Source organism: Vombatus ursinus, unplaced genomic scaffold, assembly GCF_900497805.2.
Source record: "Vombatus ursinus unplaced genomic scaffold, bare-nosed wombat genome assembly UNPS02014775.1, whole genome shotgun sequence".
NCBI classification, from domain to species: domain Eukaryota; kingdom Metazoa; phylum Chordata; class Mammalia; order Diprotodontia; family Vombatidae; genus Vombatus; species Vombatus ursinus.
The window spans coordinates 13,986,826-14,014,226 of NW_020954553.1; the positions used below are offsets into that span (position 1 = coordinate 13,986,826).

Genomic DNA, 27,401 nt, shown 5'->3' on the forward strand with positions numbered 1-27,401 from the left:
CACCTGGTGCTGTTTCCATGATACTATACTAATTTTAAAAGTGATTGAGGCAAACTGATATTAGTGGTACTGAATGAGTTATTAATATTACTGATAATAAAATCTAGAAGTAGGTTTTCTAACAAATCTGTGACAAGATTTTTTTGGTTGTCACTTTCTTTTTCCTCCTCAGAGAAAAGAAAAAAATCTAGCCAACTGAATAGGCTATTTATTATTATTGTTGTTGTTGTTATACCTGCCTTTTGTCATCACGAAGCCCAAAGGCTCATGTGAATGAGGAAAATATGTAAAAAGTTCAGAGAAGAGGCAAGAAATATAGCAAATTTTAACTCTCCTGTCAACACAATCAAGATATGTTACAGATTAGATCTGATGCAATTCTCCTAGTCCTGTGAGTCATGTTATGCTTCTTATTCAGTTCCTTCTTCTGGCTTGTCTCTAGGCTAGGTCATTGTTCCTCCATAATAGGGCAGTAAAATTAAATTTTTTTATTTCACAAGAAACTTGTAGAGGTCAAGGAAGAATTAAAATTAAATTAAAATTAAAATCAATGACTAAAATGAAGTTTTCAAGAAATGAAATTCACATCTTTTAAGTGTTCTACTTTCCTTCACTTATTGGCTGGGAAAGTCAATTAGTTACACCCTGCTAAATTCTAAGCACTATGGAGTTAAGGCGGATGTCTCCTTCTTCTCACCTAGCAGTGCCTTGTCAATAAGAGACATTTATTTAATAGTTGTCAAAGAGATGCTTTCCTTGCTATGCCAATAGCCTACATTAGAAAAAGTAAACAAAGCTATATAAGATATATGCAATAAATAAAGGATTCAAAGGGTTTTTCTTAAGCATTGTCCTTTCCAACGTTACTGATTTATTTAGAAGTTAGAGAAATTTCGTGTGCGCAAGACAGAGACAGACTTGCTTTTGTACTTTCAAGCTATTCCTCACTTTTTGCTGCAATGTATTTCTGAAAACCATAGCATGAAGAAGGTAATCATAATGTTGACGAGCTCTTCCCATAAGAATTATACTATAATTGGGGTTTCATTCCTGATCAAAGAGTAAGACTCAAATAAAGCTATGTCACAAAAGCAAAGATACAACTAAAAAACCTCACATTTATTAAATGCTTTATATATATTATCTCATTTGAGCCTCACTACCACTCTGAGAGGTAGGTTGCATAAGTATAATTGCCCCATTTATAAGACGAGGAAAAAAAGGCTTAAAAGAGGGGAAGTAACTAAGTAACTATGTCCTTGTTCTAGTAAGTGACAGAATCAGGACACAAGTTTTTTGACTCACAGCCCAGTGTTCCTTCTGCTGTAACCCTTTTTGGAGGGATCCAAGCTGCCTCATGCTATACCATGTTGGATTTACTGGAGCAGCATTCTCTGAAGTTTCTATTACTATGGTCAGCAATCAACCAACAGGAATTAATTAAATGCCCAAGAAATTGTGCTAGGAATTATAAAAGGTAGTCATTTTTTAGGTGCGTGATTATGAGGAGGTTATTTAAGTTTGAGGAACTTCAGTTTTCAATTTTGTAAATCAGGGATATGATCTATTACAACTTGTTGGACAGGGTTGTCACAAGAATAAAGTGAGACCAAAAATGTATAGTATGTCATCTGTAGCTATAAAGCACCACATGACTCACCACACTTAGCAACAAGGGCTTATTCCAGCTAACTATTTTGAGATAAGGTATATTCTTTCACCCCAAATCTTTAGAAATTAAAAGGTGATATCTATTTTGCCAAATGGTATTTTGATACCAAGCATCTGGAAGAACAGAAACAGTTGATTGAAGGCAATAAAAACTCACTTGGGTTAATATATGAAGTCTGTATGAAACTTCAGAATGAAGATTTCATGCTACTATAACCAATATTGATCAATATTTTATATAAAAAACACTAAAATTATTTTAGCTTTTCTAGTCAGCACAGTATGAGAAGTAGCTTGTGAGTAACTATCCATAAAACTATTTCAAGTGAAACAAAGAGATTTGTATTAAAGCCTGGCCATGCAGATTTTGTGTCTATGAACAGCTCTCTTTCTCCCAGTTTTTTCCCTACCTAAGATTAGTAGGGCAGCTAGATGGTGCCATAGATAAAGTGCCAGATCTAGAATCAGGAAGACCCTAGTTCAAATCCTGCCTCAGACACTTATTAGCTAGATGACCTTTGGCAACTCACTTCACCTGTTTACCTCAGTTTCCTCATCTGTAAAATGGAGATAACAATTGCCTCTACCTCCCAGGGTTGTTGTGAGGATCAAATGAGACAATAATTGTAAAGCAATTAGCACAGTGCCTGGCACATAGTAAATAATGTATAAATTTTAGCTTTAAGTGTTATTTTATAGGGAAAGTGACACAGTAAATAGTAGAAAGTGGATGTTGCACCCAGTATACATAAAGAGGTGAAAGCCAGAGAAAAAACCAAACCAAACAAAGCCAATGTTACTATTTTTTTCATTTGAACAAGCTATTCACTAGGATCAATCTTCTAGTAAAAATTCTTTAGGTACAAAACCTCAGTCATCTCTCACTGACTTCAATATCCACAATTAGTCAACAAATTTTATCAATTCTTCCTTAGAAATCCCTTCTACCCCCCCCCCCCCCCATTTCAAATGCTACCATCCTAGGCTGGGCCTTCATCACATGTCACGACCCAACTATTCATCTAGCCCCAATCCAGCATGGACGTGTTGCCAGAATAACCTTCCTAAGAGACCACTTTCATCATATCATCTGCGCAGGTTCTTCCTAACATCTAAAATACACTGCAATTTTGCCTGCTAAAATCTTCCTTTTCCTTTAAGGCTGAGCTCAAATACCAATTCCTCCACAAATTCTTCTGATTCCTTCAAGATGAATACAATGGTCCTCTTGCTCCTATCATATTCTACAAGTATTATCTTTGTTGGCGGTAGGAGAAGGTGTGCATGTACACGTGCATATATTTTATATATCAATAAATATATATACATCATATTATATAAACATATATATACATTCATATGTACATATGCATGCACATATGTGTATGACCCATTCAATTAGGCTGTAAAGTTCTTGGAAAGATTTGGGTCAGTTTTTTTCCCCAACACTGAGCATAGCATGCCCTTTTATAAATGTTTGTTGAATCAAATCACTCCACTGGTCAAAAACCTTCAATGATTTCCCAATGCCTAGAAAATTAACACTGAAATTTCTCAGCCTTGACTAGTGGTATTAATTTTGTCAAATCTCTTTAAAATTTGATCCCAAGTTACCTTTACCAACCAAGCCACTATCCTATACCAAAATGGTCTACTAACTTCTAAATATATTATGCATACTGAATTTATGATTTAAAACTATTGTTTTTTTTACTCCAATAATAGCTATTTGGAAAATGATGCTATAAATCCCAAATCTATCTACCTATCCCAAATTTATCTCCAAACCTCATTTATCTAGATGAGAATAAAAAACATGCACCCTAAGTAACCCAAATGGATTCTATCCAATTAATATTTGTCAAATGCCTATACATATGCAAAACACTGGCTTTCACAATGGGGACAGGAAGATTAAAACAAACACAGGCCCTTTCCCTTTAGGAACTAACAACCTAAAAGGAAATGAAGACATACACATAAATAAGTATGGTAAAAGCTGGAAGGTAATAAGGACAAAAAAAAGTTCCAGGCAAAGAATTAAAAGAATTTAAGAAACAAGAAATCATTTTCAGCAGAAATGCGAAAGGGTTTCATAAGCTTGGAATTATACTGCAGGTATGGAGGGTGTTTAAAGACTGAAATATAGCCTCAGTCAAAACAATGTTTGCAGGAGACTATTATGAACTAAAGCACCAATTCAGCATATGTATGATCTGAAAAGACTGCAATAAGTTTAGTTCATTTTTAAAGTATTTTCATCCAAAACAGACTAAAGTTAAAAAACAAAACCAAACTATTTTGGACCTAAAGGGTGAAACCACAAGCTATCTAGAACAATTAATTTTCTACTAATTGTTGTTGTTGTTGTTTGTCCTTCATTCTCAAAGAGGACCATGATGTCAGGAAGGTGATGCCATGATGTGCAAGGGAATTGGATTTAAGTGAGGAAAGGCTGTACAAGGTCACCGGCCTCACTTTCTCCTCTGGAGCCATCTGGGCCCAGTGGCAAGAAACAGGTCAGAATGACTGGAGATGGATCCCTTTGCTACTAACAGCAAACAGCCAAAAGTTTACTTTAATAGTAATTACTAAGTAAATCAAAAGGTCTCATACAAGAAGTTACTGAAGTGTTTTACATATAAAAACAAGTTAAATACTTTACTGTGACAAGACTAGAGTTAAGTAAAGGCTGGAAGGTAGGTTGGTTGCTCTATTACTTCTTAGTAGGTCTCAAAAAGTGATAGATAGCCTTTGACCCAGTAATAGCACTTGCAGGGCTGTATTCCAAAGAGATCATAAAAATGGGGAAAGGACCCACATGTACAAAAGTATTTATAGCAGCTCTTTTTGTGGTGGCAAAGAATTGGAAATTGAGGGGATGTTCATCAATTAGGGAATGGCTGAACAAGTTGTGTTATATGAATGTAATGGAATAATTCTATTGTGCTATAAGAAACGATGAACAGGCAGACCAGAAAAACCTGGAAAGACTTGTATGGACTGATGCTGAGTGAAGTGAGCAGAACCTGCAGAATTTTGTGCACAATAACAACCACGTTGTTCGAGGACTAACATTGATAGACTGAGCCCTTCTCAGCAATGTAAAGATCTAAGACATCTCCAAAGGTCTCATGATGGAAGATGCTATCCATATCCAAAGAAAGAACTACGGAGTTTGAATGCAGATCAAAGCATATTATTTGCTATTTTTTTTCTTCTGTTGTGTTTTGTTTTCTCTTTCTTGTGGTTCCTCCTATTGGTTCTAATTCTTCCTTACAACATCACTAATGTGAAATATGTTTAATAGGAATGTATATGTATAGCCTATATCAGATTGCTCCCCCTCTTGGGGAGGGAGGGAAAGAAAAATTTAAAATTCAAAAGCTTATGGAAGTGATTGTTGATAAATCAAAATAAATTAATAAAAAAAGTGATAGATAAGTAGATTGAACACACAAATAATCACCATTCTAAATAAAAATCACCACCACATGCCCTAGATTTTCCATGAGAGATGGGGACTGAGCAGACAGAGTTCAAAAGAAGCAAACAGGGTCCTTAGTGTCTAACATTACACACACATTCTCAGCACTAGGCTGAGAACAAACATAAATTAATTTATTTCACATTCAAAGGCTAGGGTTTGCCAGTTTACAGAATATTAACTGCCTTGTGTTTTTAAGTTGGTAAAATGTCCTATGAACCAATATCCTAAAATATTACAATATATTATATACATGTGACTACTGTGGGACAATTGCAAGTAAGCACAAGGAGATCCAAGTGGGTTATAATTCCCAACTTTTATGATGGCTTATAAATTTCTGTATTTCATAACAGAGTTTAAATTGGACTTATAGCAATTAGAATAACTAGGTTTGTTTTCCTTAAGAAAAAAAAGCTAATCAATGCAAGCCTGAGGCTTTGTAAAACACTATATATGTGTGTATTTCCCTTGGTTATTCAGAGTTGCTAGCCAGCTGGCAACTGCCCATCAGCTAATGATAACTGAACTTGATCTTCAGTTTTTTTTTCTTTCTTTCTTTCTTTCTTTTTTTTTTTTAAAGGCAATTAGGGTTAAGTGACTTGCCCAGGGTCACACAGCTAGTAAGTGTCAAGTGCTTGGTCTGAGGCTGGATTTGAACTCCGGTCCTCCTGACTTCAGGGCCGGTGCTCTATCCACTTTGCCACCTAGGTGCCCCTGAACTTAACCTTCTATCCCTGCCTCTGGATTTGTTGACCTCCAGTCAAATGGACCAACGTGGGAAGAAAGTCTTTTCAGAAGGATCTTATGACCTCTGGGTTGCGGAATTCCCCAACAGTTGGAAAAAGAACTAGACTGGCAAGGTACTAGTCTCCGTTCAGTCACAAACTGGCTGTAAGACCTCAGGCAAACAATTAAATGCATCCAGCATCCATCTTCATTGATCTGGATAAGATGATCTCTAACAACCGTTCCAGCTCTAAAATTAATTGCCAATACTACCTCTAATACCAATAGGCTAACTTTTTGCTGATAAAATACAATACTTCTCTATCATGACAGATATAAAATCTTCAACATGTTACATCTGATTTTTGATGAGCTTATACAACAGGCTAAAGTGAACTGATACAGTCTCCATCACTACCTTGGATCAACAACACCAAGTTATATCTAAGTTAACTTTAAGGTACAACATCAAAATCTGTTGTTTAATTTGGCAAATATTATAAAATAGTTAACTAACATTTTTAAAGTTCTGAGGCTTGAAATGGTAAAAATATTTAAAAACCCAATATAACAAAACATTCTTAAATCACACATCAACCCCACCAACGTCAAACAGACGTAAGCTGTAGCCAATGCCTAACAAAGTCAATTACTAAATGAATAGCTTACGCCCACAACAGTTGGCAAACCAAGGTTTTGGTTTCCTTGGTAACCAAATTTATGAACTAGATAAGAGCAGATATTTACAAGTGCAGTGAGGTAAATGATCAAATGAAAATAGATTTCCATTCTAGTTTTTACAATTTCAAACTGGATTAAATGAAAATATTCAGCAACTTAAATGTCCTTGTACTAAGAAAACTGACTTTATAACTGTTGCTTAATTTAAATGAAAATCTTGACTGCATTTCACACTGACTCACATTAAACTTACAGGCCAGTAAACAGGTCTTTTTGAAATTAACTGCTACCTACCCATCCCTCTCTCAATCTTGTACATGAAGGTGGTTTTTCTTTTCTTTTCTTTTTTTTTTTTTGCTAGGCAATGGGGTTAAGTGACTTGCTCAAGGTCACAAAGCTAGTAAGTGTTATGTGTCTGGGGCCACACTTGAACTCAGGTCCTCCTGAATCCAGGGCTGGTGCTCTATCCACTGTAGCACCTAGCTGCCCCTTCTTTTCCTTTTTTTAAAAAATAAGTTTAAAAAAAAAAAGGCAATTAAAAAAATAAGTTTTTACTGATGTCTTTTGTTATTTTTACATCACTAGTTTCCACTAGTAATCTTTCTCTCTCTTTGCTTTTCTAGAGTGCTGATATAACAAACAATATTTTTTGAGGAGAAAAAGAAAAGGAAAATCAATGAGCATAACTGATCAATACATCTAAAAAGTGCAATGCATAACACTTATGGACTTCTCACCTCTGCAAAGAAGTGGGGCAATACCATCTTCTTTTGAACTATGCTTTTTTTAAAAATCGATTTTGCAACACTTGTTTTTTATACTGTTGTGTGTGTGGGTAACTTGGCTCTGTTCATTTCATCCTGTATCAGTTCACATAGATCTTTCCAAGGTTCTCTGTATTAATAACATTCACCAGCACAGTAATGCTCCATTATAGTCACGTACTACAAACTGTTTAGCCATTCCCCAACCAATGGGCATCTATTTTGTTTCCAATTCTCTGCTATAAAAAGGCAATGCTGTAAATGTGTGTGTGTGTATATGAGGACTTTCTTATCAGTGGTTTCCTTGAGGTATAAGCCTAGCAATGGAATCTCTGAGTCAAAGAGTTGGTTGGTTGGTTGTTGTCCTTCATTCTCAAAGAGGACCAAAATGACATCACTATGTTGGAGTTAAGGTACAGTGTGTCCAACTATGGTTGATCAGACCAACACAAGCTCGGAATATTCTACCACATGTTGGGCACAAATAGTCCATATTAATATTTGGAGTCAAAGAGTACAGACATTTTAGTCACTTTATTTGCATAATTTCAAACTGCTCTACCATAATACCACAGCTCAACCAATAATACCAATCTTTTCATAATCCCTCCAACACTGACTATGCCCATCTTTGCCAATTTTCAGGCTGTAAGGTGAAAACTAAAGGTCATTTTGATTTACATTTTTCTTATTATTAAATCATTGAGCATTCTTTCATGTATTTATTAACACTTTGTAATTCTTTTGAGAACTGATGCTCATATTCTTTGATCATTTATCTCTTGGGAAATGGATTTTGATCATATATATACTGCTTATATATCTTGGATAACAATCCCTTATCAGACAAATTTATACAAAAAAAATTTTCCCTTTTCAGCTACTTCCCTTTCTATCTTAGATCCATTAATTTGGTCTCTTCAGGATCTTTTCTGTTTTCCTTGTAATCAAAATTATCTATTTTATTTTTTGTAATTGTCTCTATCTCTTGTTAAGGTATATGATCTGCTTTTCTTTTAAATTTTTAAGTAGATAATCTTTAATATTAAGGTCATGTATTTATTCAGAATGAATTGTGAAATACAGTGTAAGATGTTGGTCAAAGCTTAATTTCTTCCAGACTTATTATATTATCCCAGCATTTTTTTTTTAATCAAACAGGGAGTTCTTTCCTAACTAATTTATGTTTTCCAGTTTATCAAACACTGGGTTATTGTGTTTCATTGTTTTTGAGTCTTCTTCATCTGGTGTGTTCCAATGACCTGCTTTCTATTTTTTAACCAATACCAAATGGTTTTGATGATTGCTTTAAAATACAGTTTGAGGTTGGGAAGTGCTATTCCTCCTTCCCTGTTTTCATTTCCCTTCATATTCTAGATCTTTTATTTCTACAAATAAATTGTTATTATTTTATTGAGTTCTGTAAAGCACCCCTTTAATTATTTGATTGACATAGCATCGAGTATAAATTAATTCTGAAAGTATCATTTTTATTATATTGGCACAGCCCAACCACGAGCACTGAACAAACATTCCTAACTATTTAAATTGTTCATTTAAGGAGCACTTTGTAATTGAATCTATGCAAGTCTTCTGTGTACTTTGGAAAACTGATCCTCACATTATTTATTCATTTTGTAGTTATTTGGAATGGATCTCCCTTTCTGTTATTTTCACTTGGATTTTGTTATTATTATCTACAAATGCAGTTGATTTCTGAAGATGTTTTTTTTTTTTACAGCCTGCAACTGTACAATTGTCTCAAATTGCCTAGGATTTTCTAAATAGTCATATCATCAGCACATAGGGATATTTTTATTTCTATACCTATCCTTATGCCTTTTAAGCTCAGTCTGACCATGAACAACCCCGCTCCCTCACTCATCAAAACTTCAGTGGCTAACAACTGCCTCTAGGATAAAACACACTCTTCTGTTTGACTGTTAGAGTCACAATCTTAGCTTTAGCCTTCCCTTTCCCTATTTATTGCATTTTATTCTGCTCCAAGCACTATATGTTCTAGTCAAATTGGCTTACTTGCCAATTCCTTTCTACTGTACTGCAGCTCTCCTCCTAGTGCTTTTATATAGCCTAGAAGGTTCTACTCTCTCGCCTCATAGAATCTCTTCAGAGATTTAGCTCAAGTGCCACTTCTTCTATAAGATCTACTTTTATGTCTGAAGCAGCCAGAGCTGCTGCCACCCCACTCCCACAAAATGATTTTGTATATATTTTGTATTTATTTATTTGACTTCAATATTGTCTTCCCACAGCACAACATATATTCCTTGAGGGCAAGGACTATTTCATTTTTATCTTTGTTTCTCTATAGCCTAAGATGGTGCCTGACACAAAGTAGGCACTTAATAGTTTTTAAATCAAGTAAACAGACATTACAAAGGAAGGAAAACAACATTTTGCAATGTAAACCAATGGTATGGAAAGAAAAGTTGAAGATATCTAAAATTTCACCTCTACAATAAACCCTCCATTTATAGGTTGAATTAAAAACCAAAATGTAGGTTAACTCACTAAAAGGAAGAAGGCTATTCAGTAACTGTCTCACTACTATATATCATGGGTACAGGAGAATAAAAAGGCATTTTTGTGATATTTCCAATAATTCATATAGAGACTTATGACCTCAAACTGTTTTCTAATTTTAAGTTAGGGCATTCCCCCTTGAATCTAAGATGATAAAAATCATGAAAAACCTACAACATTGTTATCTAGACTAATATTTATCGGTTAAACATGTTTTCTTTTCCAAAGGAGACATTTTAGGTGGTTTTGACTATAAAGCAACTAAATTCTATATGTTATTTACTCTCCCTACTTTTTTCTATAAGGAAAACAAAAAAAATTTTTTTTTTGAAAAGGTAAATGGAATAATACAACTTCTTGGAAAAAGGAGCTCAAAAAAAGTATGCTGAAATAAAGTTTTTCAACTCAGATTTGCTAGGTATGCCTGCTCATAGGCTCTTGGGACAAACAGGATTTAATTATCTTCTAGGAAAACATCATATTCTAGCAGGTTACATACTAAGTGAATTTTTAGAATGATATTCAGCATTGAATTATGCTATTCTGTAGCAAAGTAATTTACTAGGTTATAAGCTCTGAGAGCATGAAGTTATCTTTGTTTCTGTGTCTAGCTTGGGATTTCACAAATAGTAAACACTAAATAACTGTCTTAAAACACATAAAATCCATGTTATTCAATTTCACAAAATCAGAGCACCTTCTCTATACAAGGCTCTGTGTTAGATGGTTTAGGCAACAGTATATACACAATCTCAACTCTCAAGAAGCTAATAATTTAAAGGAAAAAATATACACACACACACACACATCAATAAAATTAGGAAATGTGATGAACAAATCCTTTGCTTTCACCTCTCTACATCAGAATTTTCAAGGTCCTCTAAACATATCTCATGCTTTCTTGCCTTTACATCCCTGTTCACATTATACTCTACTGTTTCTCTATTCTTGGCTACAGCAAACCTAATGTCTACCTGTTGACTTTCTACTAATCTTTTAGGGCTGGGCTCAAGCATACCTCTTCCATGAATTCTTTCCTGAACTCTAGTTTGAAGTGACCTTCTGATCTCCTAGCACACCATAATTTTGTTATGTACTTAAGATACAAACTAAAACAGCATTTCTATATGTTCTTTCTCCTATACCAGACTGTCCTTTTTTCAAATACATCAAAGTATCAAACAGTGTCCTTTCCAAAGTGTGTGTGTATACATAGACACACATAAATATATGTGTGTGTGTATATATATTTATATCTATTTCTCTATGAGATGTAACTTCTTATTTCTTCTATTACCGTGCTCTATCAATCATCCTTCCCAGATATCCTGCTCTTTGGTTCACATGATAATACATTCTCAAAGTTTTCCTCTTACCAGTGTTCTTTCTCTATTTCAGCAAACAATTCCTAAAATATCAATGTCCCACTAGTCTCTCTCCTTGATTTACCTTCCTATCCTTCATCAGAATAAATGAAGGTCTTCTCCACTTCCATAATTGTCACCACTTTATGCAGATGACTCTCATGTCTATTTCTGAAACCCAGACCTTTCCTCAGGGCTACAGCCTCACATTTCAAACACTTCACATTCCAAACCGGGAATCTACATATGGGTATCTAGTTAGTAAATTTAAACATAACCAAAACTCATCACCTTCCCCTCTTGTCTACTTTTCTTGTTGGCAGCACCATATAATCCTAAATGTCCATGCTCAAAAACCTAAATCATCTCTTATTCCTCCTTCTACATCACCCCACACATCCAAATGATTTCCAAACTCTGTTGAATCTATTGCCAAAACAAATCTTTTATCCATCCATCTGACCTTCTTTCCTATTGCATCCAACCAGACCGTTTTTACATCTGGTCATGACTATTTTAATAGGCAAACAACTCTATCTTAATTCTAACCTCTCCCTTCTCCTACTCACTCTTCATACCACTGAAAGATCATAAAGATAAATTGTTCTAATGTGCCACATAAGGTTTTACCTCTCTACTCAAAAAACCTCAGTGATTGCCCACTGCCTACCAATTAACAGGCAAGCTTGTGATTCAGATATTGAAAGGCCCAACGAATTCAAATTCTTTACAATCCGGCTAAAAACCCCTTTTTCATTCTTCTCAAACTACTTTTCTCCAAGGAGCATATACTTTAGCAAAACTAGAACTTGGGGTTCCACAATGTGCTTTCTTCTGTCTACCCCTATGTTTAGTATGTGCTCTTGATCCACTGCCACTTTTGAAATACTTTCTTTCCTTTAAGGTCTAATCCAGATGCTACCTACTCCTCAATCTCACCAATTGAAAGTATTCTCTTCCTCTAACAGTACTCACTACACTCTGCCTGGCCCTCTCCTATGCACTTACCTGGGATATAAGGCAGAATGCAATCCTCCATTCCTGCTAGCTATTAGTCATTATCTCTCTTCTCTTCTATGGCTAAACTGCTTGAGAAGGTCATCTACAATAGAAGCCTCTCCTTTGCCATCTCACCTAAGAACTTAGTCTCATATTTTGCTGGAAAAAAAAAATGAGACCCTTCAAAGTTGCCTCTTCCCCCCTGTCTCAGAGGCCTTCCTCCACTATCTCCTCCTTAATCTCTGACTGACATTAAGAGATGGTTCTTCTCCCCATTCATATGCACAAGTGATCCCATTCATCTTGTTTCCTCCAGCAGATTGCCCTTTCCATCCCTATCCTCTTCAATCTCTTCTTGTCTACTGGCTGCTTCTGCTTATATCTACTCCATCCTTTAAAAAACCCTCAATTGATCTCCGTATTCCTGCCATTGTTTCTTTCCTTTCCTCCTTTTTGTGAATAAACTTGAGATGACCATCTATCGTAGGTGCCTCCACTTCCTTTCCTCTCACTCAACTCTCTACAGTCTGGCTTTTCAAATGCCATTTAACTTCCATTTAACCAAAACTGTTCTTTCCAAACTTATGACTTAACTTTTTATTTAAATGTATATTTTTTCAATTAGCAAGCATTTATTTTCTCTCTCACTTCCCCCCACTTCAGTTGAAAAAGAAAAAAAAAACCCTCATAACAAATAAGCGCAGTCAAGCAAAACAAATTTTTGCATTTGCCACGTCCAAAAACATGTCTCACTCTGCATCTTGATACTATCGCTTCTCTATTAGGAAGTGAACAGCATATTTCTTCATTGGTCTTCTGGAATCATGGTTGGTCATTTCACTGATCAGAATTCTTAAGTTTTTTGAAACTGTCTTTACAATTCTGCATCAGTTCATACAAGTCTTCCTAGGCTTCTCTGAAATTATCCCTATGTTCATTTTTTTAGGGCAAAATAGTTTTCTATCACATTCTGGTACTCTCTCTTGCCGTATACACACATATATTAAGAGAGAGAGAAAGTAAGTGTCAAAGACTATGCACAGTTTAGTTACATTATGGATATAACTCCAAACTTTTTCAGAATGACTGGACTCATTCACAGCTCAACCAACAGTGCATTCATGTGTCTGGTTTCTTATAGCTCCTTTAATAGCTGTCACTTTTCACTTCTGTTGTCATGCTGGTCAGTTTTATTGCTGTGAGCTTGAACCACAGAGTTGCTAAGAATTTGAGAAATGTACGTTTCTCTATTAGTGATTTGGAGCTTTTTTTTAAAATGTGTTTATTGATATCTTGGATTTTTTCCTCAAAAACTAGCAGTTCACATTCTTAGATTTTGGAATGGCACTTCTTACAAATTAAAATCCATTTCTTATATATATTGGAAAGGAGATCTTATCAAAGAAACATGCAGCAAATATTGTGATTGTTGGATGATTCCAATGATCTCTTAATTGCCAAACCTAATGGTCTTTTCTCAATTCTCATTCTTCTGTGCATTTTCACTGGGAAAAATCTGCAGAAGGTGGAATTTTAGCTGGGACATGAAGGAAGCCAGTATGTAAATATGAAAAGAGAGAGAATTCCTGGCATGGGGAACAGTCAGTGAAAACGCATAGAACTGGGAAATGGAATATCCTGCGTAAGATAGAGCAAAGAAGCCAGTGTCATTGCGCTGCAGAGCTTGGAAGGCGGGAGGGGCAAGGTAAGAGAGGTAAGGTTCGAGAAGACTGGAAAGGTGGGGGAGAGGAGGCAGGTGATAAAGAGCTTTCAATACCAAACAGAGGATTTTATATTTGATCTTGGAGGTGATAAGGAGCCACTGAGGTTTACTGAATGGGGGAGGAGGATTTGATCTTGGAGGTGATAAGGAGCCACTGAGGTTTACTGAATGGGGGAGGAGGAGGAGACACCGTGGCCATACCTGAGTTTTAGGAAGATCAAGTTGAAAGGTGAGTGGAAGACTGATTGGTTATTGCAATAGTCCAGGTGTGAGGTGAAAAGAACCTGCATCAGGGTGGTGGCAGTGTCAGAAGAGAGAGTGGCGCACATGCAAGATATGTTATGAAGGTAAAAAACTGACACAACTTGGCATTAGACTAGATAAAAGGATTCAAAGTGACAAGTTTGAATGTACCCATTTGTGCCCTTTTCTCTTTAAACCATAATCAAAACTAGACACTGACCTCAATTTTGTGTTGGTTTTTTCCTAACCTTTGAAACCATTCTCAAAATATCTAAAACTATTCCCAAGTTCAATAATTAAAACAGAAAAATTCTCTTAACAACAGATTTGTATGAATGAAAGTATATTAGAATTCAAAAATAAAAGAATAAACATTTGTGGTTAAAAATAGCACTGTATTAAAAAGTAGCAGTAGTCATAACATCTTTGGTCATAATGACTGTTCCAGTTTGTTGCTTTAAAATACAAATTTCGCAAAGAAACACTTGCTTATTAGAGTTAAAAGGACAAAAATGAGTTATACAAAAAATTCTGTTCAGATCACAAAGTTAGGATTTGATATTTCTCATGTGCAAACTTCAGGTTTAATACTTAAATAGGATGAATATGTACACCCTAGGTAAAGCTTTTTTTAAAGGCTTTCTAAAATGCTATTGCTTTAATAAAATTTTAGAAGGTCCTTTTTCCTGGCTTGCCAAAGTCTTACCATCAAAAAATTTAAATGTGCAGTTTTAGTATCCGAGATACACATTACACAAAAGTCACACCAATCTAAAATTATGTTCCTTACCATCAATATTAAGCATCATTTTCCACATGGCAGGTCGAACAGATTGATGGAATCCAAACCATACTTCCCTGCCTCCTCCCAGAGGGTGATCATATCCTTCAGGAGCAGAAAAAAAGGAACGGCCCACAGGGGTATACCTACAAAAAGAAAAAAGTCACTTTCTGTGTTCAATTGGTCTTCTACATGAATTTTTAAGCAACCCTTAGAACATATGAGAAACTTTAGTTTTAACATATAAAATTATATTACCAAAAGAACATAAATGCCAAATATATGAAAATAAAATGAACATTTTCCTAGCCAGGGAATAGAAAACGGACCCAACTGGATTGTCATTGTTGCATTGGACTGCATTGTAATATTGTCATCATTTAAAAAACTCATTTAGTGGAATAAGTGTTTTATTTGGACATTCCAAGAAGTCACATGGGTTAAAAATTCAAGAGTTCATAAGCCTAAGAAGAGTCTATCTGTGTTATATAACTTGTGATGTGCAAAAAGCTACTATAAACAAAGCAGTAGAGATATTCCTCCATAGTAGAGCTAAATATGAGGTGGTAGCATGACAAAAACTCAAGTCATTCCCAACTACCATACCACTAATTAAGAGTTTACTGTAGAGGAAGGCAGCCAGGCAAAGTGACTAGAGGGGTAGATTTGGAGTTGGGAAGACCTGGGTTCAGGTCCCATCCATGACACAAACTGGAAGTGTATCCCTTGGCAAATTACTTAACCTCTCAGTGCCCCACGCAACAGTCTTAAGATTGTAAGTTGCAGAGGAGATGCTGACTTGCAATGACAGAATTTCCTCACTTGGGAGTGAAATCCTAAATGTGGTTTAAAAAAAAAAATTACTGTTTTCCCATTCTTATCCTTCTTGACCTCTATGCTGCTTCTGACTCTGCTGACCACCCTTCTTCCTGGATACTCCTTCCTTTCTGGGATTTTGTGATGTTACTTTTTCTTGACTCTGTTCCCCAAAGTTCCAATCTGAGTCTTCTTGTTCTCTCTCTCTCTCTCTCCCCCTCACTTTTCAATTAATGTAGCATTACTTAAAGAATGAAATCATCCCTTCTCACAAGAAGGTTACAGTCTAGTGGGGGAGACAATAAGGAAAAAAAAATATATATATATACACACAAACAACATAAATATAAAGTTTATATATATATACACAAAATAGTTAAATACAAAGTCATTTGAGGGAAGGACAATAGCAATTGTGGGGAATGGAGATCAGGAAAGGCTTAAAAGCTTTACATAAAAGATAGTTCTTTAGCTCCATCTTAAAGGAAGAGAGGGACTCTAGGAGGAAGAAGGCATTCCAGATATGTGAGATGGCCAGAGCAAAGGCATAATGATGGGAGATGGAGTGTCATGATTGAAGAATGAAGAGAAATCCAGTTAGACTAATCAGAGAATGGGAAGTAATGCCTTCAAAGACAGGTCTTATAAAGCCATATTATAAGAGATTTTCAAAAATAAACAGAAGAATTTATATATTATCTTAGAAGGCCACTAGGGTTAACTGAATAGGCAGGTTATATGGTCAGACCTATGCTTAGGTAAACTTACCTGACAGTAATGTATAAGATGAACTGAGAAAAAGAGAGACCTGAAACAAGGAGACCAATTAGGCTGCTCTTACAATAATCTATCCAAGAGGTGATGAACTAAAGTGGTAGTTATGTTAAGTGTAGAGAAGGGGTTGGATGTATGGAGGTAAAAATGGCAAGAGATGGCAACTAAATAGATATATGGGGTGAAGTAGAAGACAATGCTAAGATTACTAATGTGGGATAATAGAAGGATGGTAGCACTGTCATCAGAAATAGGAAAATTTGGAAGAAGAATGGATTTTGGAAGAAGATAATGAGTTCAGTTTTGGACAAACTGACTTTGGACAAACTCCAAGATGTCCAATTTGAAATATTCAATTCAACTGGGGATAGGAGAGTGTAGTTTAGGGGAGAGACTGGGGCTGGATATATGAATCTAGGAGTCACCAGCATAGAGATGATAGTTCAAACCAAGGGGGCTAATGAGGTTAGCAAGAATCAGTAGAAGGAAAAGAGGCCCTAGGATGGAGCCCTGGAAAACCTATGGAGTCTCAGGGTTAGGGGGTATGATATGGAGATTAAAAATCTACAGACAGACAGGAGAACTAGGAGAGAGCTGTCACAAAACTCAAGATGACAAAATAGTCAACAGTGTCAAATAAAACAGAAGATAGGTTGAGAAGGTTGAAAGCTGAGACAATACCATCAGCCTTCCTGTTAAGATAGTTGCTTGAATGGGAGGAAGACTGCCTAGCATCCACATGCTTACTCCATTAAGACCCTAAAGTGTGTACTAGACAGAATGATAATGATCAAGAAATCCAATGACAAATTATACTAAGTGGTTTCTTCTACCCTAGAACTGTACAAGAGTTCAGCCAGAAATTCAAGGGAAAGAGCCTGCCAGTGCAGAGTGACAAGAATGAGCAATTGCAACCTGCAATGCTCTGTTTGCTAAGGCAGCAAAAAAAGAGGGCTCCCTTAAGAAAACATTTGGATAGTAAGTGAGCCCCTGGGGGCTAGAGAGGAGAGGAGAGGAGAGAAGAGCAGCCCAGCCCAGCCTAGAGCTGACCACAATAAAACAGTACTCAAACCTGGCCAGCTCAGGCCCAGGGGCTCTAATGATCCTAGCATTCTGACCTGACATGCCAAAGAAGGTCTGAAGATCCTATGCAAAGTCTGAACCTCAATGATCCAGAGAGGCCTAAGAAAGAAGAAGTCAGTGCAAGAATTCAGGTTACCCAGGATATGAATAGAACTTTTTTTTTTTTAGCTTTAAAAGCCTTTTATGATATAATCCAATCTCTGTGTCCAATACATCACTACCTCTCCCACATGGTATGATCCATTCCATCTGGCCTTCTTTCTAGTCCCTATTCCCACAGTCTCCATGTGTTTGCACTGATCATCCACCATACCTGGAAAACACTCCTTCCTCATCTCTACCTCAGTGAATTCCTTCCTTCAAGAGGCAGCACAAGCACCATCTCCTACACGAAGCCTTTCCTGATCCCTATCTTCCAACTACTAGTGCTCTCCCTTCCTAACTATCTTGTATTTATTTTCTTTATATTTATTCTACATACACTTATATAAGTATTTGGTATCTCTCCATTAGAATAAGAGTTTCTTGAGAGAGGTTCCATTTTTTATATTTGTAACCCAGTGCTCAGCACAGTGCCTGGAAAATAGTAAGAGCTTAACAGATGCTTACTGATTGGTTGAGAAGCTAGATAAATAGATTTTAAAATATAAGGTGGTCTACATATAGGAATAAAGGTATTGTAGCATAGTGCAAAGAATAACAAGTTTGGAATCAGAAGACCTAAGTTCTAATCCTAGTTCTGCCACCTACTGTGTGACCTCAAGCAAGTCTCATCTGAGAAATGGGAATAACACTTATATGATCTAATGGACAGGGTTTCTGTGAGGGTTAAATGAGATAACATAGAACACATTATTAAGACACAAAAACTACTGTAAAAATTAATCAGCTGATGAGTATCTACTTTAACACGATGTCTATTTTACCACAAGTAGCTATCAGTATACAAATAGATGGATACTGACAAAATGAACTACATGATTTCAAATTCTGAAGGAAAACACATCTGTACTTCAATATGATCATACATATTATGCCTGATCAACACAGGAAAACTAATGAGGTCCTTTCAAAGAAAAATCCACACAAATCACCCCTCACTTAAAAAAAAAATTAAAAGAAAATAAGAGAACCCACTTCATGGAGGGTAGATGTCGTAGCACCACATCGACAGCATGAACAGGGTTAGTGCTGATTGGTTTGTCTAGTTCTATAGGCTCAGGTAAAGCCCGTCCTGTCAGAACTTCATGCAGCAGATGCCAGCTCACCCGAGATACAAATTTTATTGACACCTTGAAAGGACGATCTTTTCCACCTTCTCCAGGCAAGGTAACATCCAAATCCACCTGTAGGGAGGGAAAAAGAACCAAATCAAAACCTAACAAGATATACACATATTCTCTGAGTTTTACTTACTAGTTCTCCACTAAAATCCAATGCCTCATCATGGCATGAGGCTGACACTAGGGTACAAAAACTATGTCGGTAGAGCATAAACCCTGGCCTGCACCAAAACAAAAAAAGGCTTCAAATATAGGCCCACACTTTAAAGACGGTCTTTGGTGGGAGGACTAGCCAGGCTATAGTCAAATAACTTCATCACCAAAATGTTGGTAGAAGGATTGATTTTTGGCCAGAGAAATTACTAAGACTGTTCAAGCAGAGACAGAAGGAATACATATAATAGATGAAATCACAAATGCCTTAAAATATTGAAGTGATAATTTAAAAAACAACAAAGTAAAAGTACAAACTTGCATAAGAACTTTTAAAAATGCATACATCAAAATTGAAAAGCTTTTATACAAAAAAATTATAGTAATAAAGATATGAAGGGAATCAGTTGAATGGGTAAAAAATTTGCATCAACTACCTCTGATTAAGGGTTAGCTATCCAAGATATATAGGGAATTAATGCAAAAATGTAAGACAAAAGAATTCCCCACAAGCCTAATGTGGTCAAATGATATTAACAAATAGTTCTCAAAAAGATAATTGTAAACTAATGATATCCATATGGAAAAATTTCCAAATCATTAATAAGAAAAATGCACATCTAAACAACCTTTGATGCTTCACCTCCCATTCAGAAAACTGGCAAAGATGAAAAAGGAAGGGAATAGTAAATGACAGAAGCAAACATACTGATGCACTGCTGGTGGAGCTATGAATTTGTCCAAACATTCTAGAAAGTAATTTGGAATTATGCTAAACAAATAACTACGAGGTCCATACACTACGACATAGAGATTCCACTGCTAGGCCTATAGTTCAAAGAGGCAATGGCAAAATGAAAGATCCAATAAATCAAAATATTTATAGCATCATTGTAAGAAAAAGTAGATGCCACCAACTGGGGAATGACTAAACAGTGTTACATAAAATGTAATGGAATATTTCTGTGTTGTGAGAAACACTGAAAATTAATACAGAGAAGCATGACAAGTCATATGAATTGATACAAAAGTGAAGTCAACAGAACCAGAAATAAATATATACAATGGCTACAATAATATAAATTGAAAACAAAATTTAAACTTAGTACTGCATAATTATGAACAAGCTTGTCACTGAAGACGTATAATGATGGACCTCCTTGCATTTTTTTCAGAGGCTGAGGGACCATGAATCAAGAATGCTACATGTGCTGGCCAGGGTTGATGTGCCGTTGATTTATCTGGCTGAACTGAGTTTTTCTCTCTTTTTTATTCTTTGCTAGAGTAGGAGCTATTAAAAGATACAAATTAAACTTTTTAAATGTATATTATTATTCACATGGACAATACTAAAGCATTTTAAATGAAAGTAATGCAAGACTCTTACAAAGACATAAACACAGATTTTAAATGAAATGTTATTAAAACCTTAAAAATAAGCATTAAAACAGCCAACTAAACTTGTTTGGTAAGTCAGTCAATGAGCATTTATTAAGCATCTACTACATGCCAAATTCTGTATTAAATACAAATGATAAAAAAAAAAAAAGGCAAAAGACAGTCCCTGACTTCAAAGACCCCACAATCTAATGGGGGAGACAAAATATAAGAACTACACACAAACAAGCTATAGACGGGATAAATAGGAAGTAATCAACAGAGAAAAGGTACTAGAATTAATAGGGATTGGGAAAGGCTTTCTGTAGTAAGTAGGATTTTATCTGAGACTTGAAGGAAGCCAGGGAAGCCAGGGGGCAGAGATGAGGAGGGAGAGAATTCCAGGCAGGGAAGACTGCTGGAGAAAATGCTTGAAGCCAAGAGATGCAAGGTAACAAATTACATTTAAATTAATTTTCACACATAAACTATCAACTTTTCAGCTACATCCTTGATTACCTCTTTACTTCCTTTCCCTCAACCTCCCCCCCCACCCCCATTCATTCTCCTTCAATTTTTTTCTTCTTATATGGTCATAGTGGGTAGTGTTTTTCTGGTTCTACTTTTTTTTGGGAGCGGAGGGAGAGTGCCTTAGTAAAAGCAAATATATCTTAATAAAACTACAAAAAGTATGAATTTCTTACCCCAGTAGTTGCTACAGGAAGTGGATTGGCTGTATAAAGGCTTCTTTTCCCATCATAAACTGGTCTCCGGTCTCCGAATATTGTTACCTTAAAATGCTGAACCATTGAATCAACCACTTCCCTAAAGAAGAAAAAACAACATTGACATGAACTTCTATGTGACTCTGAGGGGGGAAAATGATAATAGATCACAAAATTGAAGAATTTTAGTTATCATCTACTTAACTGGATCAATTTTTTATAAGATTTAAGAACCTATCAAAATTCTGAAAGGCATCTAGTTTTCTGGAAAGTGATTATCAAAACAATATGCTCCTGGCAAAAATTGGAAGAATGCGTTTGGCTGGATAACTTGACCAATTAGGCTGCCAACTGAAATGAGGGAAAAGGTAGGGAAAAAAAATCTAAAAATTGTGGAGTTAGATATCTCAGTTAAAACTGAGACAATGGAATAGGCCTCACATGACTGGAATACAGCAAGTATTCAAAAGAATCAGGTGTAATAGGAAAGGTAATAAAATAGCCTTGTATTTAAAGAAGCTTTGCATATATAATTACATGGAAATCCATAAACTTGAAGGGAGAAGTACAGTAAGCCCACACTGCTGCCTGATAATCTTTTTATTCATTTCTGAATCCCAATGCCATTCACAAAGCTGTTCTTCAAACCTTCTCCATTCTCTTCAGACCTCTAACCATGCCCCATCTCCTCTTTTACCAAGAAAAAGCTTTAATTCCTACACTGAAATTTCTTTCAATTTTCACCTATCCAACCATGTAACAAGCATTTAGTGACTGATTGTTATGGATCAAGCATGGAACTAGACAATGGAAATACAAAGACATAAACAAAATACTGCCTGAACTCCAAAAGCTATTTTATTAGGGCAGAGAAACATGGGCATAAAAAATTAAATACAAAACATAAATACAAGTTAATTTTGGGAGGGGGAAGGAACAACACTAACAATTGACAGCATCAGGATAGGCTTCCTGGAGGCAATACAAGCTAAGCTGTGAAGGATGAAAGGGATTCTATGAGGGGGAGGTAAGGGAAGAAAGAATTCCAAACATGGGGGACAGCCTACACAAAGGAACAGAGAAGAGACACTTCTCCCCAAGCTAAGGGGTACAGTATTCTTGCTGAAAATCTCTTCTATATTACAGCTAATAGACAAGTAAATCTTCCTTTGTCAAATGAATCTATAACTCACTTCATTCTGACACTGAACCTAAACTAATAGAGTCCCAGCTAGGTCCAGACCTGCTAGTCACACAATTTCCTGGCTTATTTGCTCTTCCTCGAACATCACACACCACCTCCCAACTCTGTTTTTGCACTGGCTGTCCCCATACCTGGAATGCTTTCCTTCCTCACCTCAAGACTCCTGGCTTCCTTGGGTTCCTTCAAGACTCAGCTTAAATTCCACCTTCTTGCTTGTTCTACCCACTATCCTGTCATTGACAGCACCTTCCCTCTGAAATTACCTTCCATTTATATTGTATTTGTCTTATATGTACTTAGTTATTTTTCAAGTTGTCTCCCTAATTAAAATATGAGTTCCTTGAAAGCAGGAACTGTGTTTTTGTTTTTCTTTATATTCTTGGTGCTCCACAAAGTGCCTGGCACATAGTAATCCTTAATAAATGCTCGGTGACTGACTGACCAAATGGAATATGACTTATCTGTGAGTCCATTTGCTAAGACACATAAAAGAAGTGTATGAATACAATCACAAAGCACTTTTTCAGAAATACAGACTTAAATAACTGTCTCCCAAGGCTAACTCTTGGGTCCTCTTCTCCTATACTATTATACTTGGTGATCTCATCAACTCCTATGGATTCAACTATTATCTCTATGTAGATGATTGTCAGATTTATTTGTTCAGCCCTAACCTTTCTAATGATCTCCAGTCTCCCTTCTCCTATTGGATATCTTGAACTACAGAATGAACTACAGAAATCTTAAACTTAAAACTGAATTTATTTTTTTTCCAAACCCTCTCCTCTTCTAACTTTCCTATTACTGTCCAGGATACCACCATTCAAAGGCCTGCAACTTAGGTGTCATTCTTTACTCCTAACTCTCTCATTACCTCCCACCCCATTTCCAATCAGTAGTCAAATCCTGCTGTCTCTGCCTTCACATATACCTCCTTCAGTTCTCTGACACTGCCACCACCCTAGTGCAGGCCTTCATCATCTCACATCTGAATCATTATAAATAGCTTGCTGGTTGGTCTCCACGGATTCCTTCTAGTCCCAACTAAAATCCCATCTTTTACAAAAACCTTTCCTTATTCCCTTTAATTCTAGTGCCTTCCCTCTTTTGATAATCTCCAATTTATCCTGCTTCTATCTTGTTTACACATATTCATTTGCAAGTTGTCTCCCCATTACAATGTGAGCTTCTTGAGTGCATGGAATTGTATTTTTGTCTTTATTTGTATCCCCAGCGCTTAACACAATGCCTGGCACACAGCAGGTATTTATTAACTGCTAAATGGCTAACTGACCTAGGATTACAGAACTCGGACTGAATACTCCCAGCTGCCTTTGGTCCTTACTCAAAAAAAATTTCCTAACAGTTAGAGCTGTCCCAAAGTAGAATAGGCTTTCTCAGGAGGCATTAGGTTCTCTCAGAATAAGGCTTTAAAGGAAAAGTATATAGATGACTAACTACCTGGAGACATTGTATTAGGGACTCCTGATTAGGTAAGAGTTGGACTAAATAACCAAGATCCTCCTCCAAATATGTCACTACATAACTCTCTTCATTTCCAATTGGATACACTCCTCAGGACTTTTCCATATGACCCAGAAATCTCTTCATCCTGGAAGATTACTTCAGCCCTGAAACACCCACCAAAGTAGAGCCCTTTAGCCCCTGGGGCCCCTCTCTCAGACTGAATGACTCCTCCCAGAACCTCTATTTAAGGAGGGCCTCAGATCACAGGTCTATACAAAGGAAAAGAAACTCAAATTGAGCTTAAAAAGGAGGACAAAGTTAAGAAAAATAAGGAATCAGAGTCTTCAGGGTCCTATTTCTTCAGTTCTAAAATGTTATGATTTGCCAAGATAGCCAAAAGTTAGGAAAGATATCTAATTTTATATGTAAAAGTCCACATATAATCATTCCAAATTTTAGTTCTGTCCTAAAAAGAATCATTCTTCTTTCAATTAATATGTATTTAGATATTATTCCAAGATCATTTTAAGCTCTGTGTACATTCAACTGCTATTTGCAAGTTTTCTGACCTTCTAAGTAAAATAATTAACAATAACACTGTTTATTCGTTGATATATTTTGTTTGCTATAGTTTCCCCAACAAACACTCAGAGCAGCACCTAAAAGTAAGTTTCTCACAGGCAGCATCTTCTTGGGTGTTTCCTCCAAATCACATCAAACAAAAGCATTCTATACCTGCATTGGAACAACTACCCCATTGCAGCCACTAATATTCCTATAATGATTGGAGTAGAATTAGTATATCTATTAAGAAACAACCTTATACAGAAAAACACTAGTTTCTTTTCTTAAAATTAGTCCATTAAGAAACTACATTGCACTTGAATATTTTATCATTTAATATCTCAGTCTTCACAATATCTCTGCAACAAAAGGAATATTATCTTGTATTTTATGGAGTAGTTCATTCTGTAGTTCAAGATATCCAATAGGAGATGGGAGACTGGAGATCATTAGAAAGACTGATGATATAAGTGAATGGCACAGCTTCAAAAGCATTCAAAAAGGATGTCATTTTCATTTTGCTCTACACACTAGTGAGTTTAGCCTTAGCAGTCTTGATATGGTTATAGCCAGCTTGCTGTGGCGTATACAGCAGTTGCTACAGGCTCAGAAGTGAGTTGCTGAGGTTTCTGAAGCAGGAATATGAAAGAATCAAAGACTGAAGCAAGCAAAAGCAGCCCTTGACTGAGAGTGAATAGCACTGACTACAAAAAGAGAAAGAGTTGAAGGCCAAAGAAGATACAGCTCTGGATGCCACCATAGTGGTAGCACTGAAGTAGAGAAGGAAATTCTGGCAACCTGCTGGCTTCTGTAATATCTATCCAGAAACGTACCATGACAATCACATAATGCATAAGAAAAAAAGAAATAACCTCATATTCTGTAGACTGGGCATTCAGGGCTCTACAGAAGAATATGAAGCTTGAGCCATGCAATCACATACTTAGATGTTGAACTATTTCTGTATTGTATTTGGTACAGTATTTTTATCCTTTTTGGAGACTAGAGAATCTAGCTTCAATACAGACTGAAATCTCATTCAAATATTTAATAGTCTTCTCTTATTTCATAATAATTCATTAATGAATATAAGTTTTTCGTGCCTTTTAGTTGGCAAGAAGTAGAATGCCACACTGCTTCATAGGTGGCCGTAGTAAAGGAAAAAAGAAATTCCTTAAACAAAGGAATTAAAAATTGTATACAGCTCTATGTAGCTTTCTCATGAGCTTCATTATTGTAAGCATCAACAAAGCAGTGGAAAGTGGTAGGCATCCTTAAATGGTCCCATCTAGACAGGGGTTGATATAATTGCTGATTATAGCATTTAAGATCCTTAGAGTTACCCTTGATGGAATAGGGCCAGGTGGCAGAACTCAGCTGCTTGTGAATACATTAGTAAATAGATAGGCACTTGAAAGTAAATACTATTTAATACAATATAAAATAAAATACATGGTAGAATATATAGTCCTTCTAAAATCAGAATAACTTCTATTCCAGAGACACTTTCAGGCATGACCATACAAGGAAAGAAGGAAAATAAGTTATTAATGTATATAAATTAGCAAATTAAAGAACCAGCATGAAACTCAGAAAAGTTAAAGTATTTCTGATCTGGATCAGTCCTTAAAAGGTTTCTTTTTGTTATAATCCACCTAATTTTTTAAATAAGCATTTCTAGCATTTGATACCAGTGCAATAAAAAGTCACAAGTTCCAATCAAAAACAATGAATGGGAAAAAAATCAAGAGAAAAGGGACATAAAGGTAGCAGACTCTTACATCTGAAGAATAAATCTTGCCAGTTTACTCATGAGATGATTCAAAGGCATTTAATGACATGCTGGGAACCAATAAAATGCCTTCTGACTGAAGTGGAAATTCATTGGGATCTATCATTCTACTACTCCATTTAATACAGTTCTGGCAAATATTTGTGTGAACTGCATATAGACCTGCTGAACCTAACACATGTTGATTTCGGAGTATTTCAGAGCATTAGTCACTTTTTAAGTCACTCATAAGCTTTCTCAGAAATTAACAAACCTTTCCATTAACAAATCATTGGATAGAACCTGACCACTCTGCAAATTAAAATCTAATCATACACTGCCTTTGGAACTTTATTCACAGTTGTCTGGTTTAAAACTAAATGCAAATCATAGATGAATCCTAGGTCCCTCTCACTTTTCTAGACTAGCAGCTGTGCAAGTTCAGGAGGAATATTTTCCCCCATTAAAGCATAAATTTCACAAATTAATGAGGTTTAGTTGGTCCATTCAAGCAGTCATACTATGGAAAGTGAAAACAAACACTTCTCTGTGGAATAAAATGTGGAGAATATAAAAAGATACCAAGAATTTAGAATTAAATTCTACTGGTCTTGACAACTCAATCAAGTCTACTGTAATTAAAAATATTTATAAGGCATAAAACTTAGAATACCAGTAGTAGTTCTAGAGGTACAAAAAGCCTCTGAATTGAAATTAGTTTCATTCAACCAACAATTATTAAGTTACTATTGCAATAGGAAGGGCAGTGTGGATAAAAAAAACAAAATAGTTGCTACCTTGAGGTGAAAAGTATTATAAAACAGAAAGAATGGAACCAAAATTTGTTTCTATCTGGAATCACTAAAAGCAGTGCTTCTCAGACTTTATTCTGTATGCTATGAATAGGGTCTTATGAGAATTCAGATGTTAATAAATATTTCCTTTTAAAACATTTGACGTGAAATCACATATCCAAAAATATTTTTCAACATGTGGAAAATTTACAACATGAAAATAAGTTTAATTGGTACTATTTTGCTTCAAAATGTCACGAATATTTCCTTTATTACACAGTTCTCCCAGGCCCCATCCCCATATTCCATGCTAAAGTCCTTACATTATATATCCAAAAGTACTTGTTGGCTAATTAGTTTGGAATACTTGTCAGATTTACGGCTGAGGGAAGACATGACTAAAC

At 35.8% G+C, this 27,401-nt stretch overlaps 1 protein-coding gene across 3 annotated transcripts in view; it reads right to left on the reverse strand.

Moving 5' to 3' along the window:
* The window catches only part of AGO3 (argonaute RISC catalytic component 3), a 99,124-nt gene that overhangs the window by 36,149 nt on the left and 35,574 nt on the right, over nucleotides 1–27,401 (reverse strand). For all 3 annotated transcript variants that reach the window (XM_027864450.1, XM_027864449.1, XM_027864448.1), the window contains exons 3-5: nucleotides 21,177–21,297; nucleotides 18,797–19,005; nucleotides 14,996–15,132 (exon numbers count right to left, since the gene is read on the reverse strand). In XM_027864450.1, the coding sequence (XP_027720251.1) occupies nucleotides 14,996–15,132; nucleotides 18,797–19,005; nucleotides 21,177–21,297 (467 nt within the window). The remainder of the gene's footprint in view (nucleotides 1–14,995; nucleotides 15,133–18,796; nucleotides 19,006–21,176; nucleotides 21,298–27,401) is intronic.